Genomic DNA, 15,566 nt, shown 5'->3' with positions numbered 1-15,566 from the left:
ACTTGGCTGGACGCAGAGATTGTCCCCATTTACAAAAAGGGTTCACCTCTGCTCCCAGCCAACTACAGACCTATTAGTCTCATAGACGTCCCACAAAAAATCTTTGGCAGACTGATTCTGGACCGACTCCAGGTCTGGATCGATGACTATAACATACTGAGTCCCTTTCAAGCGGGCTTCAGGAGGGCTGTCTCAACGGTGGACCAAATTTTTCGTCTGAACCTTCTCTATTGGAAGTCAGTAACAATCGAGGGGGGTAGCCTATACACGATATTCGTAGACCTGCGAGCGGCATTTGATTTAGTCCCTAGGGACAAATTATGGGCCGTCTTGACGGCCTTAGGGGCCCCCGCTGACCTTCTTATAATCCTGAAAAAACTACACCAGGGCAACTTCGCAAGGGTAAGGTGTGGCCGAGGAGGAACCCTTTCGGAAGGCTTTCCCGTTGACAGGGGGGTCAGACAGGGCTGTGTGCTTGTACCGACCCTTTTCTGCCTCTTTGTCAACGGGGTTTTTAGCCACCTAAACAAGTTAAGTAATACTGATGCCCCCAGGCTAGCGGGCAGCAGGGTACCAGCAATCATGTTTGCAGATGACACCCTGCTGCTCTCCAAATCCCCCATGGGCATTCAAAGGGTCCTCGATGGATTTGTCGACTTTTGTAAGTCGCACGGTTTGGAGATCAATACTACTAAAACTAAATATATGATCTTCAACCCGCCCGCTTCAACCCGACCGAGCCCACGGATAGGGGCTTCTAGCCTTGAGAGGGTATATACCTTTGAATATTTGGGGGGTCATTTTCAATCAATCAATGAAGTGGGATTCACACCAGACAAAAGTAAATTTGAAGCTAACGCAGATGACGGGCGCCATTTCCAGGATGATGAGTGGGCTGAATTATAAACCATTAGGCCCACGTCTCCACATTTATAAAACACTAGCTAGGGCGGCTGGGTTATATGGGGGTGAAATTTGGGGACATATACCCAATCAGAAATCACAGATCATCGAGAATAACTTCTTGAGACAGCTGACAGCTCTACTGTCTAGCACACCATTATTACCTTTAAAATTAGATTTGGGCTTAAGACCCTTTGTGGTGGAGCTTGGTTTAAAACCGTTAATATTCTGGCACAAATTATGGCGTACTCCAGAGCTTCAGAATTACAGAATGGAGTTACAAGAGATTTTGCGCCTTGTAAGAGCTGACCAAGTACCATGGCTTTTGTATGTCAAACAATCCTGCGAGTTAATAGGCAGACCCGATTTGTGGTCCGACCCAGCCAATGCATGCCGCACGACCTCTCGCAAAACAATCTCACTGGCCTACTATGAGCACAAATTACGTGATCTCATTATGAAGGCTAGGGCTGGGTCTTTAACTGAGCACTTTTTGGGATTCAAAGACACGTATAAACGAGAAGTAGTCTTAGATGTCATTGAACCAACGCTAACCAGAAAACTTTATTTACAATGGCGTTATGGTACCCTCCCCCTAGGAGCTCACACCGCCAGTTGGTCACAATCAGCAACACAATGCTCAGCATGTGGCCATCCCTCTGAGTCCGATTTGCACATTATATTCTTTTGTCGAGCATATCAAAGATCAAGGAGATACTGGCTCCTCCCACTTTTAAAAACCTTGGGCTTTAAGCAGCACATCCCAGCTTATAGAATTTTAAAAACTGATTTATCAGCACCTACAGTATTTGCAATTGCAAAATTTTTAACAGCTATGTGGTTCAGTCGCAACCGTTGTATAAAATCAAACATTGTGCTTGAACACGTTTCCCCATAGCTATGTCGCAACTCCGAACTGATGTATTCCATTATGATGTGAGCAATATGTACTTTTTATTGTATGTTTATACTGTTTTATTCTTTTATGGTCCTCGAGGCCGAAATAAAGTTGTTATGATGATGATGAAAGTATACGTTTTACTATGATTAGTGGGTTTTTTTGTATTAAGTGTGTATATGATCTGTTTGTATTGTCTTTTTAGGCAGGATATCAAACTGTCAATAAAAACTAAAACTGGAAACTGAAACCTGCATGCAGCAGAAGGTCTCCATCCCATGACAGTATTTGGCAACAACAATGCCGAAAAGGAAAGAAGCAAACACGACTATTAACTTACAGGTCACTGTAGTCAAAACTATTTTAGAATGAGATATATAACACTGCTTTTTATAATTAACACTTGTAGCTAAAAGTTGGGATTCACTTTCCGAAATATGTTCTTTAGGGCGTGCATGTATATTAACCGTATCTAAACACCCCTCCACACACATCAAACACACGTCTGAATGATCAACTCTCACCTTTGTGTATAGTGAGCGATAAACGCCCCGAGCAGAATGAGCTGTGGTAGGGACGGTGTCCGGGGCAAGCAAAGTAGTAGTATGATGGGGAGGCAAAGTGAAGGTAACTCTTGCAAGAACCAGGCAAGACGGGCGGGCACCGGGAAGCCGAAGATAGGTGATGAATAGCGACCATAGGGCACCTGGATCCAGCGTAGCGCCACATAAGAGACGATACCCATTAACACCATGAACCCCGAAAGCAAATCTAGCAGCTGCTTTTCATCGACAGCTTGCAATTCTGTCTCTAACATTTGGGAAAACATTGCGAGCACAAGCAGAGAAAGTTAGTCCTAGCAAAATCCTGGCGAATGGAAGAGCTTGAGAAGAAAAGCATTTACGTCTTACGTGGCCGACATCGGACACAGAATAAAACGTGAGCGCCGTCTAGTGTACTTTATGTTTACGACTGTATATGCATGGATGGGTAGTGTAAACGTAAAGAGAGGACTGCTTTACCTTCATTGGTAGAACTTAAAAGCGACCATGTTGGAGTGGATATTAGTAGGATCGGAAAACAAGAATCTGGAAGACTTGTTGCCTTGCAACAATAACAGCAACATTTGGACTTGGACAAACAAGGTCTAAATCCGGGACTCAGCTTATCATTTTATGATTTTAGATACATCATTTAATCTTCCCGTGCCTAGTAAATATATAAAAAGATTCAAATGCTCATGTTAACGGCCCTAATGCCCGCCGTCAGGTTTACGTTATATAAAACGGCAAAATATTTTTTTTATAAAAAAAAACAAATCCGTACTGGTTGTAAGAAGCGCTTACTGCCTTTTAAACATGGCTGCTGTTTTGCAAAGTATTAGGTGAGGTGTCACATTTACACCACGCCCACCTCCTGAATGTCAGTGGTCGCACGTGGCTTGTCTGACTGTTGATTGGTGGAGCTACAGTCCTTTCCTCTCAGATGGGTTCATGGTGATACTCAACTCTGCCTCTCTGGTTCTTTTGCGATTCCCTCGTGTCCGGCGTTCCACACTTAGCCACACTCCTCTCTTACAGTTTAGTTTGGTCAATAGGCTCTCCCTGAACCACAACGTCTCCACCATGGGACGTAGACACCGTAGGAACCGGCAGCGAAACCAGGAACCGAAACGATGCCGCCCAGAGCAAGACCAAGAAGGGAAACCAGTCCGAGACAACGCGGTATAAATTACTGTAACTCTTCGTAAACTATTTTTTTTTAAAGTTCTTTTTATTGAATGTACGACTTGTGACGTCCTCTCGAAATCTACAGCATCCATGCCCAACTCCTCATAATTGCCGTTGACAATTTCACCATCTGTCTTTAGCTGTCCGTGCCATCCGATAAAAGATCTCCTGGTGACGGTGTACAGATATTTACCCTAAATTCGATCCACCCTCCCCACACCCGCTCCCACTTTTTGGGACATATCCTCTACTTTCATACACTGCCCTTTCAGCCACTATTGCCCAGTCCATGTCATTGCACCATTCTGTATATGCTTGTGCTGTCTGTGCCCCCCAGTGTTTGGTGATGTTGCGTTTCGCTATCGTCATGCCCAGTGCTGCCCAGTCTTAGGCCCAGTGTCTCCCAGTCATGGGCCTTGCGATTGAGATCTGTGGCCTCCCATATGTTTAGGAGACCTCGCGTGGGTTCTGGTAATCGTATTCATGATTGTTTCCCAGTATGTTTGAATCCCAGGGCATTCCCATATTGTGTGGAAGAATGTGCCTATGGCTCCACATTTTCGCAGGCAGAGCCGGGCATCAGTCCTCCCTATTTTGGCTAAAACTACCCTGGATAGATATGTTCTATGGAGCACCTTGAGTTGCACTAGCCTTAGTATTGAGGGGATTGCCACTCGTGGCGATTCTAACGCTTCCTGCCAGTCAGTGTCCTCTAGTTCAGCGATATTGTCCTGCCATTGTCCACGAAGGCTCTGTGTGGGGTCCGGTTGATTGTTAATTATTTTCCGGTAGGTCAGTGGTATGGCCCTTTTATCGATGCGTTCTGTTAGCAGCCTATCCTCAAGTTGGGAGGCTTCTGGGAGGGCAGTGCCCGGTGCAATGGTGGCCTCAAGTGCATGTCTAATTTGAAGATAGCGAAACTGCTCTGTGGGTGCCATATCGTATTTGCCCTGAAGTTGTTCCAATGTGGTGACTTTCCCCTTGATCCAGAGGTCACCCACCTTTGAGATTCCAATTAAATCCCACTCCTTGAATCCTTTACAGCTGCTGAGTCTACCTAATTTTCCAGTCTCCCAGAGTGGGGCAAGTTGTGTCATCGTATTATGCCATCCCAGTTTTCTAAGAACTGTATATGTATACCATATATGGACAGAGTGTACGGTAGGTCCCATGAGGTCAGCCCTGCAGGTTTTGTTGTAGAGGGCCCTCATGACCCCTCCCTCCCCCAGGACGTGTCTATTCATGCGGAATGCGGGTTCAGTCTAGGGTGACTAGTTAAGTGTTACTTATCTGCCCGTGTGGTGCCTTACGCCAATTACTCAGTATGTACCTTATCCATTCGTGGCTCCATTCATCGAAGGCTCCTGCTTCATCTTTATTTCCCAGTCTTTCGTAGTGTGATGAAATCTCCCCGGATTTGTTGGGACAGCCCTGCTTTTTCTCATCATCCTTCCGGGCAAATTTGATTAGCTGTTTTCCCAGAGGATTGACTGAATGGAGAGGGAAACAGGTTTCAATACGTTCCAGTGTAGAATTAGCAGCCCCTAGCATAAACCAATTTAGTTAAAGATGAATCTGTGTGTAAAAAAAAGTAGCATTTAATTCTGTTTCATAGCTGCCAAGGTTATTGTGCCCTTATGTGTGACTCTTTAATCTTTTTAGTGTATTTTTTTTATGACATTTCGTTTCCTTAAGTATAACAGTTTGAGTGAAACTTTGTGAGTAAAAAAGTAACGAGATACATTGGCTATGTCGAGGCACTGTTTATTTGGCATGGTCTCCAATTGTGCCAATTCATGGAGTTCCCATGGTCACAAGGCTTTATACAGTGTCATACTCTGTATAACCACGATACATTCATTTTGCATGTATCCATCATGCACCGACTATGCAAGCCTGGTGCAGTCTTATGTGCAGCTGTCAGACCCCTGCTACACCCCCCTTATGTATGCAGTCAGAGTGGAGCTGGATTTCTTGGGCTTTGATGTAAGATGCCACCTATATTACAGGTACTGGCTTGCATATCGGTAGTAACTTGCACGTTTTTTTGGTCATGGATTCAGTGACCCAGGAGACTTTTCGGTATTTTCTATTGTTGCTTCGTGACCGCTGTGCTCCCTGCAACTCTCCACAACATTAGAAAAGGGTTAATGGGGCCCCTGGTGATCATGTCAGATTTAGAAATTATGAGGCCCAGAATCAACCTTTTAGTATCATTGGGCTTGATGCATAGTTGGACTAGGTAGTTGGCAGAGGGGCACACTGAGAAAGGGTCCATCCCCCTCTGCTTGCCTGTAGAAATCCCTTATGGCTGGTGTTCACTCCAACGGGGTATGGACCCTTGATTCCCCCATTTTATGTCTATTCAAAAAGGCGTAGGAGTGTCTTCCCATTAAAAATCCGTCATACTCATGTCCGTATGTTTGTAGCTCCACTTTTATTTTCAAAGCGTTAAATCGATATCCAATTCTCTTGAGAAACAGCCAGCACATGTTTCACCCCTTGGGGGGCTGTTAAGCCTGGGGCTCTCTCAAGGCTTTACATTTATACAAATTAATCTCTTCATTTTCTGTGTCATAAATGAATCACAATTGTGTATATGCCTGTATCTGATGGTTACATCCCAATTCAGTTATTATTGGCGCAGTGACAAAACACCAATAATACCTGAATTGGGATTTAAAACGCACATACACAGTCTGTGTATATGATTTATTCTTCTGGCAATCCATGTGCTATTTAGAGTAATATCTTCTTATTTGCACACAGTCTTAAGGTATTTGTTAAAGTTCCATAGAACAAAATTATTTCAGCAACGTCTTTAACCAAGATTAAATATAATATCAGTGACATGTTAAAACACAGATTTTCCACATTCTAATACAGAAGAATTCCCATGTACGCTAGATTTCAAAACGAACAGTCCTGCCAGATTTGTTTCGAAGTGTCTGCATCCCACAAGTTGTAACTTCATTTCTCAGGATAATGGTGACACACAGTCGTTTCAAAAGGCATATATTCCACATCATTCATGCATTGTGGATAACGTCTCTTGAACTCTGGAATGCTCTTTACCTAGCTGTGAACTTCTTTCTAAAACGCTCTTAACATTAAACATGCCAACTATATATTTAGGGCTGTACCCTCTATCCCAACCCTCCATCAGTGCCTTGGTGCACCTCATTACATGGTTTTAAATTCATGTCTAGTTAAACCAATGAAACCTCAACTTATAGCATTGCTTTGTATGCTGAACACTTCTGTCGCCCTGTGCGATATTCCATCATAGCATTCCCCTGTGTGTCTACCAAGGTTACACTCTCATTGTGTTTATTAGGACTATCTCTGTTACTTTTTCACCCTGTTGGTAGTTAATGTATCATGACAAGCTTCCCCTTATCAAATTCTCAAAGGTTAGGTCTGTCTAATCCCCGCCCCTTTTTGGAAGTAGTGTAACCCATTGCTGGATATAATAGTATTGCATTCAGTCCAGTTTTAAACTGTTTGAATTCTATTTTGCATTTGTCAAAATATTTTACATTTTCTCTTTGAACATATTGACCACAGTCTTTAAGTCTCCAGCTCTCCGTTTAATAAAATGGTCCCCACTCAAAGCTGTAGTAAACTATGGGTCATAATGAATCTGAGCGAGAGGGGGTACAGCCATGAGCCTGCTGGTTACTGCATCTCATGTTTCTTGGTGGTGCTGGTGCAGTCGTGATGACGTGGTCAACCACGGAGGTCCCACAGTGTTCTAAAAGCAATAGACTTATCTGTATGAATCTATTTTAGGTCTGTCTTGACAAATCAGCTGTTTGCAATTCCTGTTAACATTTCTATAAAATAGACATAGAGTGGTGCTTTGGCTCCACCCAACGGTGTATACTGCTCTCATCTCAGCCATTGGCAGTTTGGTGTATCATTTCTCCCACCATCGGTAAAGACATTTAAAAAAAACAAAAAAATAACTTTTTATTGATATGTGTTCGGTATTCAGTACAATTAAGAAACAGTTGTATTGCCATCTCTTTTCATTCTTTGAAAAACCAATAGTGCACAGTTATTTACCATAGCAGTTACAGCATGTTGTGACAAATTACAGTTTACATGAACTTGCCATAAATCCTTTTAAGTCTACCAGGCCACGCGTATCTTCTCCCATTTCCTTGGGCTCCCCCTACTCTTATATACTGTGTGTTCTGCCTGCCATCACCAATCTAGATAATTTTCACCCTCTTCTATTGTCGGTGCGGCAGTTGCCTCCCATTTCCTTGCAGTGTTTTGCTTCGCAACTACCACTGTCTTGCATGCCTTGGCCAGTCTTTGTTCCCCGGGATCAGTAGTAGGAACCATTTAGGATCTGTCGATATCTCTAGGCCCATGACTGCTGCCATCACCTCTCCTACCTTCTGTCAATATACCTGTAGCATTGTGCATTCCAATATTAAATGGTAGAAGGTCCCTTCCAATACACACCCTCTATGGCAGCGTGTATCTTCACTACGTCCCATGCGGTGCAACACTGACTTTGGATAATACACTCTGTGGAGAATTTTCAATTGTATTAGTCAGAACCTTGCTCGTATTGCAACCTCTCTCGGACCTTGTACTACCTGCATCCAATCCTCATCTTCCATCGTGCTACCGTCCCCATCCCAAGTTGCCCTTAATAAGCCTAGTGTGTCTGGTGGGTTATCAATTATTTTCCTATACAGCAAGGAAATTGCTTTTTCGTGTAGCCGTTCGGTCAGTACTCTGTTCTCCAGCAGAGAGGCTTCTTTCAGAGTCTCTCTTTCACAAATATATTCCTGTAAGGCATGTCCCAGTTGCAAGTACCGTAGCCATTCCCCCTTTCCCATCTCGTATTCCGTTTGTAGGGTCGTACACGTGATATATGCGTATCCGCTCCAAATGTTCCCTAGTTTCGCAAGACCCAACAGCTCCCACTTAGCAAAGCCCTTTAGGATGCCCACTCCCTTCACACGACCACTGTCACAGAGCACTGTCATCCCTGTGAGATCCTCTTCCCAGCCCAGATATTTAGTTGCAGCATACCATACCTGTGTCATTGTCGAGTATATAGCAGTAGGTTCTTCATTACTTGCTTGGAATATAGTACTGCTCGAGGTCCCTTATTACTCAGGGCCAGTCTATCCACCCTATATGCCGGTTCCGCCCATTCTCCAAACATCCACCCATTTACAGTGACTAATTGGGCTGCCCAGTAATAGCTCTGTATGTCTGGTACTGCTAGTTCCCCTTCATAAACCCCTTTGTAGAGTTTGCGTAACGATAACCGGGGTGCGGGCCCGCCCCATATTAGTGCTTGCAGTTCAGCGTCTCCTCTTTGAAAGAAAGAAGGGGGCACCTTATATGGTGTATTTTGCATTGCATATAATATTCGGGAGTGGGCCATAATTTTGAACAATGCCGCACGTCCCATCATGGCTAGAGGTAGGGTCCTCCAGTGCTTGGCGTCTACGATGAGTCTGTTACCAGATTAGGATGGTAGAACTCTTGGGTGTCTTGTTATATAGATCCCTACATATTTAAAGCCTTGTTCTATAATCAGCACCACACACCTGTCTGTCACCATAGGGGTTCCCCCTGCTAAGGGGGAGAGCAGTGACTTCTCACAATTAATTCAGTACCCTGAGTACTCCCCGTAGATGCAGAATATTTTCAGTATCTTGTCAATTGATTGGTTATCAGTCTCCTGACATACAGGAGCATGTCATCCATATATAGCTAGATGTGTTCTTCCCACTCCTCCCAACTGGGATCCCCCAGATCAAAGGGTCTTGGCGTATCCACGCAGCCAAGAGCTTCAAGACCAAAGCAAATAAGATTGTAGACAGTGGACATCCTTGTCTTGTCCCCTTTTGTAATGCGAATACCCTGGACACTGTGGCATTGACTCTTATCCTAGCCAATGGTTGTTGGTAGAGAAGTCTGACCCACCCTATAAATCTCGGTCCCAGGCCATACCGATCCAAGACAGCAAAGAGATAGTTCCACTCGACACCATCAAAGGCCATCCTGGCGTCTAGAGATGGGAGGGCCGCCTGGTCATCAGGGGTTGTCTCCTTTAGATGAAGGACCCCGAACAGCCTTCAAAGGTTCTGTCTGCTTCCTCTGTGGGGCATAAACTCAGATTGATCTGGGTGTGCAAGGGATTTAATCACTCTGGCCAGGAGCATGGATAGGAGTTTTGCTAGGACCTTTACTTCGTATTTGAGCAGAGAAAGTAGTCTACATGACCCACATTCAGTTGGTGGATTGCCTACTTTTGGTATTATGACTATTACCGTGGTTGTCTGATCCAGGGGAAGTATCCCTTCTCGCTTTTCCTCTATTAGCATGTCCTCCAGGAGGTGCTTTGCTGTTTCCTTAAGGATAGATTTGTACATCTCCACAGGGAGACTGTTCTGCTCTACTGCTTTGCCTGATTGCAGGGAGCGGGATGCTGCCTTTATTTAATCAATTGTTAGCACTTCCTCTAACATCTTTCCATCCGCCCCTGATAATCGTGGTAAGGTGATATCTTGTAAGAAGTCACTACAGTCCTGCTCAGTTTTTATGGACAAGGAAGTGTACATTTCCTCATAATATGTGGAGAATCTCTCTGCCACTTCTGTCCCTGTATCGTATTTACTTCCCTCCCTGTCTACCAGTCCGGGGACTCATCTGCCATTCATCCTCCTCTTATCTTGCCAAGCCAACAATGTATTCACCTCGTCACCAGCGTCATACAGTCTGTGTTATGTGGCTAATGCTTGGGCCCTGGCACTATCGTCTAACAGGCCAGGCCACAAAATTCGTTTTGACATAGCCATTGGCTTTGTTGCTCTTCTCCTGACCCAGATTATTCCATTGTCGCACTAGACTCCAAGCTCATTATGTCATTCTCAGGGGTGTGGCATTTAAGAGCTTTTCCTTCTTTATGGCGCCTACTTGTGCATGGGCTCTGCCCCTAAGGACTGTTTAAAGGCCTCCCACAGAGTCACTTTGGAGTCGACAGATCCCACATGATCTATAAAGAATTGTTCTGCTCCCTTCCTCATATCCTCCCTGAAGCCCCCATCTTTGAAATACCATGGGTCTAATTGCGGGGGCAATGCATAATCTTTCTGGGATCCAGTCAGCCTCGCTTCAACGTGGGAGTGGTCTGAGGCGCATCTCGTCATATCTGTCGCGTCTATGAATTCCCCTAGGCCCAGACGTTGTGTTATGAGATAGTCTAGTGTGGAGAGGTTCCAGCTCCCTGTCGACATGTGAGTGTATTGCTTCTCGGTGGGGTGCTGATGCTGCCCTATAACACCTAGGCCCATAGCAAAACCCCGTATTGGCCTACTCTCCTCCCTGACGTTGTACACCTTACCCTATCCATCTCTGCCGATAGAATGTCATTCATATCGCCTCCTAATATCAGCCGGCCTTCTAGAAGTTCCAAGAGTAGGGACCCAATGCTTACAGTGTGGTAGACTGTAGCCCCGGAGGCGCATGTACTGAACAGAGGTTTAATCTCTTCCCTTCCCAGGTCCCGCTAACAGCTACTTATTGTACTGATGTATCGGTCCATACCTTTCCTTGACTAAAGGGGAATGCCCTTCTGTAGAGTACCCCCACCCCCCTGGATCCCATTGTGTACCCTGCAGGTGCCAGCATAGTCATATCTGTCTAGAGCTTTAAAGTGGTTACCATTTAGGAGTGTTTCCAATAAAAGAACAACATCCGGCATATGCCGTTTAATGTTTTGTAGGACAACCGATCTTTTAGGTTTACCATTGAGTCCATTCACATTCCAGGACCACACCTTCAATGAGGTCATCTTCGCTTTGTGTCCAGCCATGGGGAAATGGTCTCCGATTCAATTGCCCTGCAATATCTGTTGCTCTTGTGTCTCCACATTGCATCCTTTCTATCTTAACTATCTCTTGTTCCGTTTGTACGCTCTCTGTGTGTTCAACTTACCCCTACCCCTCCCCCCCCCCACCCTGCTACTCTATTAAGGTTGCGCCATCCCCAACTTCCCAACCCACAAAATGCCTGTCCCCCCAAAACTTGCATCAAACAACTATTTACGGGGGTGTTTTGGTTGCCCCAACCTGGTTATGTCACAAAAGAAGGAACACATACAGAAAATCTAGTATTTGGATCAGATCCCCGTTCGAAACCATCATATTTGTAAGTCCCCTTGCTGCTTCGTTATGGTGAGTGAGAGCCTCATATTCGTTGTGCCTGCTGTAGATACAAAATCAAATGGTCTCGCACTCCATATTTCTCACCCCCCTTAACCTGGCTTGCTTTTACCTTGTTATGGGGCGCTGCTCCTTACTCTGTGCCGCTCCCTTTTGCTTCGGAAGCCGGTTTCGGTAAGGACACTTTAAATTGCTAAACTGCATTTGTGAATGTCTTTATTTTTATGTGTTAGCAAGTTGTTTTTATTTATTTTGTGAGCCATTTAGGCTTGAAGGAAACTCAAATGTGTAGCCTGCTAGCATTATATCTGGGCTCACTAGTCCTTAGATTCGACCATAGTTTCATCATTCTATTTTCAGAGACTTTGGTTCTTTCCCTTACCTTAAGAAATCCTCCCTCCTTTTGTAGTGATGAGAAAGTTCAGCCTGGCATAGTTACTGATATATCCCAAAGAGATTCAACAGCCTAGGCAGGACATTAGTTTTGATAATTGGCAAGTTGTTCTAGAAATGACACAAAAGGGATTTCATCACAAAATGCATTTTTTAAAAAATTAAATTGAGTTTGATCTTTTAAAACAATACAAATATAACATGCCATCCGCTGCTTTATAACCAGTACACATATTACAGTGAATTGACACAAGTTTCTTAGATTATATTACCTAGTCGAAGTGCACATCTTCCTAGTCCAATTATCTCACAATACATCAGGAGAGAGATTGGCCCAGTTGTTCAATAGGTAAGCTATTGGGGAGAAGGACCTTAATGGCAGATCGTAGTCGGTGATATGTGAATGGGAAAGGGGGTGTTGCATTTTGAATGTACATCAGATTGGTTGGTTCCAGAAATTCCCCCCCCAGGATATAGATCTCCCTATTGTTTGAATGGAGCAAGTACACATCCTGTGTTACGGAAATAGCTGGGTGGTGCCCCAGCGGCAGTGTGGGGGCAAATATTGCAATTTTGTGGGCTCTTTCCCTTAGAGCTCTCCATGCTGAAGTTGTGCAGTGTACTGTATTTATTTCTGTATGAGCGACATTGGTACGTTTATATGGTAGGATGTATCGAAGCGGACGGGCATCTCCCGCCTCCACTGCCAAGTGTACGTATGTCTGGGGGAAGTACTAATAGTGCGAGTATTGCGCTTGTGCTCACAGATAGTAAATATACACATCTGGTGGCCCGAAGCCACCCTGTACACGAGGTCTTGTCATTGCATCCCACCCAATACGTTGTTGTTTATCCACCCATGCTAACATTATTGTGTGCAAAGTGTTTTAAAAATGGCTGGGGGAGCACTATTGGTATTTTGCTGAACAAGTAAAGAAATACTGGCACTATAATCATTTTCATTAAAGCAACTGTCAGCCATGGACAGGGGCATCTTTGTCCAGCTTGTCCTCCAATTTCACCATAGCTTTACCAAAGTTCTCACTTATCGCTGTATCAGGAGCTTTATGTATCCACACTCCCAGGTATTTTATGGGTTCTGTTCTCCACTCAAGCGGATAGTCCAGATTATATGGCTTTGTACAAGGCGTTGGTGGTAATATCACTGATTTCGCCCAGTTTATACCCAGACCAGAGTACCTTTCAAAACGGATATATTCTTTAAGTAAGGCTGTCAGATGTTGTGAGGGGTTGTGGACATATGGGACCAGATGTCCGTATGTAATGAGATGCCAATATGTCTGTTGAAAACGTAACGCTGCAATTGCGTGTGTTTGAGTCACGCATGCTAGTGGTTCCAGGGCCAGTGAAAATAATACAGGAGAGTGTGGGCATCCTTGTCTGGTACCCATATATACATATGCATCAGTTCCGAGTGTTTCCGTTGAAATGCACCTTGGCCATTGGTAATGTATACAACCGCCTCACCCACCTCAGGACCCCCTTTGGAATACCCATCCATGACAAAATAGTGAAAATGTTGGGCCAGTCTGTTGATTCGAAGGCTTTAGCTGCATCAAGTAATATCGCTGCGGCTTCTAAGTTCAGATTCAGTTGGTGGAGTACTGCAAATATTGTACTTAATTTATGTGTTGTGGATGGGAAACAGCGTTTTCACCGCGGGTGTTACCACGCAGGTAGGTAACAACGCGGTCATTGCAACGACCGCGTTGTTACTATGCGTGGCTTTACATCGCCAGTCGTTTCTATGACTTGCGCTAGGTGGCGTGCAACACCAGGGAATGTGTTGGATTTTAAATCAACACATTCCCTGCTGTTGCGCTAACTGGAGTAGGAATACGACTTGCGATGTAAAGCCATGCGTTGTAACAACGCGGTCGGTGTAAGGACCGCGTTGTTACCTACCGTGTGGTAACACCACATGTTGTAAAGAGACATATTTGTTGTGGATCTGTTCCGCACAAGCCCCGATTGGTCAGGTAGGACGATTTTGGTTAGTAGGGGCTGAAGTCTACTAGCCTGAATTTTAGCCAGCACCTTGGCGTCGGTGTTAATTAGCGAGAGGGGACGATACGACTCGCACCTCTCCGGGCGTGTGTCAGGTTTCAGAAGTGCTATGATGAGAGGTTCACAGTGAGTCAGAGGGAGCATCTGTTTAGTGTATGTTTCCATGTATATAGAGATACATACGTTTTGCAGATGGAGCGCCAATAATGTTGCATATTAATGATAGATTTCATGGGTTAGTCCATCTGGCCCCGGTGCTTTCCCATTTGGCATGGAGCGGATGGCCTTGAGCACCTTTTCTTCTTCTTCTATGGATTGTGATGTGAACTACCTCTGACCTGCTGATTTCCACACTAGTGCTACATCATCCAATTAGGATGGAATCTCCTTTGTTGTGGATTCTCTAGATGTACATAATGTTGCTTAGAATTTTGAAAAAGCAGACAGAATTCCTGGGGTATCTTGACATTCCTTCCCATTCTTGTCAGTGATCTTTATCCCATGATAATGTTTTCCCATGGGTCTAAGTTTGGCCGCCAATAAGTGATTTAGCCGCCCCCCTATCCCCCCTGTACATTCTTGCCACATGTTTTTGGGAGAGATAGCATACCTCTCGTTCTGCCATGCCATGATAACATGTGATTTGGTCTCAGACATCGCTAGAGTTGCACACGTATGTCCTTCAGTATTCCCGCTTGTGTACTAATGCAAATCCCTCGTATTGTAGACTTAAAGGCTTCCCAGAGCGTGTCTGCCTTTTCCACTGAACCTTTATTGATATCGAAGTATTCTAGTGTGGCTGATCTTAAGGTATCTTTGGATATCTGGTCCAGCAGTGCAGTTGAATTGTGTTGGCATCTGCGTTGATATCTTCACATCTAATTTGACTGGGTTGTGGTTGGACAAGGTTTAAGGTAGGTGTTGAATATCATCGCCCAAGTGCTAATCTCCTCCGTTGTCAACCAATAGTCTAAACTATGTATTGAGCACAGCTGAGGCATAGGTGCCCTCTCTGGCGCACAGGTGACACCTATGTCATAAGTCCGCCATTCCAAAGTCTTCTATCCCCTCCCTCAGTACCTTGGCGGATTGTGTGTCATGGCCAGGGATCTGTGTTGACCTGTCCTGCATCGAGTCGAACAATGAGTTCAATTCCCCCCCCCCCATATTATGACAGATTGTGGTAAGGTGCGTAAGATGTTCCATACTCGAGTGAAGAACCACGGATCGTCTACATTCGGCCCATATGTGTTCACTAGGGTGATAAAGGAACCATAGAGGGCACCCTGTAGTATGGCATATCTCGTTTGATTGTCTGTAATGGCCTCTGTCACAGTGAATTGCATGCCTTTCCTTGTTAGTATCAGCACTCCCCTGGAATAAGATGAGTATGAGAAGGCCAGTCTGGTCCCA

The 15,566-nt window shown here is 44.7% G+C and overlaps 2 protein-coding genes across 4 annotated transcripts in view; one reads left to right on the top strand and one right to left on the bottom strand.

Moving 5' to 3' along the window:
* The window catches only part of SRD5A1 (steroid 5 alpha-reductase 1), a 264,734-nt gene extending 261,984 nt beyond the window's left edge, over positions 1-2,750 (bottom strand). For 2 of the 3 annotated variants that reach the window (XM_085606104.1, XM_085606103.1), the window contains exon 1: positions 2,326-2,750. In XM_085606104.1, the coding sequence (XP_085462230.1) occupies positions 2,326-2,630 (305 nt within the window). In that variant the 5' untranslated portion in view covers positions 2,631-2,750. The remainder of the gene's footprint in view (positions 1-2,325) is intronic. The other variant, XM_085606102.1, reaches the window with a different exon arrangement.
* Positions 2,751-3,243: 493 nt separating this feature from the next.
* The window catches only part of NSUN2 (NOP2/Sun RNA methyltransferase 2), a 503,790-nt gene continuing 491,467 nt past the window's right edge, over positions 3,244-15,566 (top strand). The window contains exon 1 of the mRNA XM_085606101.1: positions 3,244-3,525. Within this exon, the coding sequence (XP_085462227.1) occupies positions 3,295-3,525 (231 nt within the window). The 5' untranslated portion in view covers positions 3,244-3,294. The remainder of the gene's footprint in view (positions 3,526-15,566) is intronic.

This window comes from Triturus cristatus, chromosome 5_1 (genome assembly GCF_964204655.1).
Source record: "Triturus cristatus chromosome 5_1, aTriCri1.1, whole genome shotgun sequence".
In the NCBI taxonomy this organism is placed as follows: Eukaryota; Metazoa; Chordata; class Amphibia; order Caudata; family Salamandridae; genus Triturus; species Triturus cristatus.
Note: the sequence above shows the minus strand (reverse complement) of the source record. Positions and strands in the feature narration are given on the sequence as shown.